The sequence below is a fragment of the Limulus polyphemus genome, unplaced genomic scaffold, assembly GCF_000517525.1.
Source record: "Limulus polyphemus unplaced genomic scaffold, Limulus_polyphemus-2.1.2 Scaffold5978, whole genome shotgun sequence".
NCBI classification, from domain to species: Eukaryota; Metazoa; Arthropoda; class Merostomata; order Xiphosura; family Limulidae; genus Limulus; species Limulus polyphemus.
The window spans coordinates 33,329-36,329 of NW_013671588.1; the positions used below are offsets into that span (position 1 = coordinate 33,329).

At 31.0% G+C, this 3,001-nt stretch overlaps 1 protein-coding gene across 1 annotated transcript in view; it reads right to left on the bottom strand.

Annotated features, from left to right (window-relative positions):
• The window catches only part of LOC106473216 (bolA-like protein 3), a 10,703-nt gene extending 9,000 nt beyond the window's left edge, over positions 1-1,703 (bottom strand). Inside the window, exons 1-2 of the mRNA XM_013933898.2 lie at positions 1,552-1,703; positions 881-995 (exon numbers count right to left, since the gene is read on the bottom strand). Of these exons, the coding sequence (XP_013789352.1) occupies positions 881-995; positions 1,552-1,587 (151 nt within the window). The 5' untranslated portion in view covers positions 1,588-1,703. The remainder of the gene's footprint in view (positions 1-880; positions 996-1,551) is intronic.
• Positions 1,704-3,001: the final 1,298 nt, after the last annotated feature.

Below are 3,001 nucleotides of genomic sequence, written 5' to 3' on the forward strand. Positions count from 1 at the left end.
GGGGGGGGTCGAAAGTGCACATGCCACAACCTTTTACAAAGTGCATTCAACATGGTATTATGTATATGATGTCAGTTAACAATTATTCATTTTACTATACATTGCTAATTTAGCAATTGTTCACCATAGAAGAGAGTAGAAACCACATACAATATACAGGGACACTGAAAAAATAACCTTGCACTCTGAGATGTCAGCCTGATGTTGTCAATTCAGACATATCTTGAGAATAAATACTTCTGCAACACATCTGACTTTTTGTATATAACAGATTTGTACATTTTACTCAGAGTCTGTCAAATTTCGTATAGATACACATAGTAAGTTTGGAATTACACTCAATATTCCTTTTCCAATATGGGGTAAGTCTAATGTTTACCTGACATATAAATTAACTTGATGTACGTTAACCTGTTTACCTGATATAAAAGTTAACCTGATGTATGGCAACCTGTTTACCTGACATACAAGTTAACTTGATGTACATTAACCTGTTTAGCTGACATACAAGTTAACTTGATGTACGTTAACCTGTTTATCTGACATACAAGTTAATTTGATGTACGTTAACCTGTTTATCTGACATACAAGTTAATTTGATGTATATTAACCTGTTACCTGATATACAAGTTAATCTGATGTATATTAACCTGTTACCTGATATACACATTAACCTGATGTATGGCAACCTGTTTACCTGATATATAAGTTAACCTGATATACGTTAAACTGTTTACCTGATATATAAGTTAACCTGATATACGTTAAACTGTTTACCTGATATATAAGTTAACCTAATATACGTTAACCTGTTTACCTGATATACAAGTTAACCTAATATACGTTAACCTGTTTACCTGATATATTTTAACCTGTTTACCTGATATGTCAGACACTTTCACTAAAGAAGCCTTTGGAAATTTTGTCTTTAAAATCCTTATGATTTCTTCTTCTCCCTTGGTTAAAGTAGTCTTGTCTGAGAAATACCTAAAATACTTTAAAAAATAAAACATTTACTATCTAATCACAAACTAACAGCATCTCTCCCATAAATCTACATAAAAATTAATATGATGTTTTCAAAACTACTTTTTTTTACATTTCTCAAAGTTTAATAACCTGATACAGAATGAATAAAATTTCATTCCCTTTCCTTATAAGTCATCTGAAAACTTTTGAGTCTTGGAAGTATATCTAAACTAAAGACAAATTTTAATTTATTTTTTAAGAACCTTTTTATCCTGTACTAGTTGTAACTTGTAGTTTTTTTTTAATTTTCTAAACATTATCACATATAAATTATAATCCCACAAGTAATTAGCTTAAAATACATAGCTGATATAATGTTTAATAGTGATGCTAATAGCAGTATTATTAAAATAAAAACAAAGTAATACAAATTCCAGATACACGATATTGTTATTGCTAATAATAATAATAGTGCATATTCAGAACTGTTACAATATTACTGAATATTACTATTAGTGTTAATTTTTAAAATCAAGTTTTACGTTAACTTAATGTAAATCTATACACAACTATAACACATACATTATTCTGTAAAAACCTAGTCAAGAATCTAGACATTTTGTTACTCTGTATGAATGAAAATATTTAAAATGAGAAAAAACACTAAACTTTAGTAAATTACATTCCTATACGAAAAACGTTGTGAAAAGACTCATATGGCAGTAACCTTAGATTTTGTACCACTAGATGTCAAAAAAGTCATTTCACTCTCTGCAAACTGAGAATCTACATTATTTGTTTCTATTTATTCATTTATGTTTAAAATGCTGTGATAAACGCAAAGTTTATTTTATAAACAATTTCTACTTTTAAGCTAATATATAGGGTGGAAAGAAACAAGACATATTTGCTTAAGAAGAATATACTAATTCTTAGAAAAACATCTTAGAATCAGAAAATCTAAGTATTCACTAATTTTTCAAATTTATCGTAAATATTTTTAAACAGTATAATGCGAACCCGATCCCGTTATTAAATAATTTACGAAAGTGGACATTTGGATAACTGCTATACAGACCGATTTTTAATTACACATATTGTATGCTTGATATTACAATAATTCTAAAAACTTATGAATAAAAGCAAAGTATAATACACCAACTACAGTACATCTGGCATATTCAGTGCCGACGAGGTATTTCGCCCATTAATGCTGTTTTAACATTCCATTTGTAACGAATTTGTTATTTTATATTTATTTTAATATCAACGTTTGTTCAGATTAAACTTATATATTAAAACATGCATAGCTTGTAGTGTTAAATATTGTTAAATCTCCAGTCGTTACTTAATTTTCCGTAAATTCGTTCCGACGAAACTTTAGCGACACAAGTCCTTTCTTAAATAAAACTGGTTTATTCTTTCCGAATACAACTTTACGATACACTTAATTTCAACAGTCGCGCTATAACAACGAACGTGCTCAACTTCAACAATACTCTGACTGCAGTTCAATTACTCACTACACTGTTTCCGTCACGTTGTGACCATCTTATATATACCAGCCTACTCTCAATCTAGTAATCTCCCGATAATTCACGAAGGTTCGAGAGAAGGAGTGGCGTGATACTAGTCACGTGACCTCGCTGACGCAACACTTCCCCCCTCCTTAGTATTGTTCGTCCCGAACAATAGCCACTTACAACAAACCAATAACAATTAACAATAACTTAATTAAATGTATAGAATTACAATTCATCAAAGTCTCTTAATTTTACGTGACGTATCTTCTTCCGTACTGGTCTCCGTCTCGTTGGCTACTGCTTCACGTGGGGTTCATCTGCTTCATCAGGAAATGTCCTATCGTCGGTAACAGTCACATCAGTGGTAGTAACTTCATCAAGAGCTTCACCGTTTCCTTTCTAAAAACCTAGTAGAGTTTCTTCTTCGACGCTGGCTTTTTCAGGTGACACTTCTTCAGTAGCGTCATTTGTTCTGTTTTCCACTTCATCCCAACTGAAATGTCCTGGAC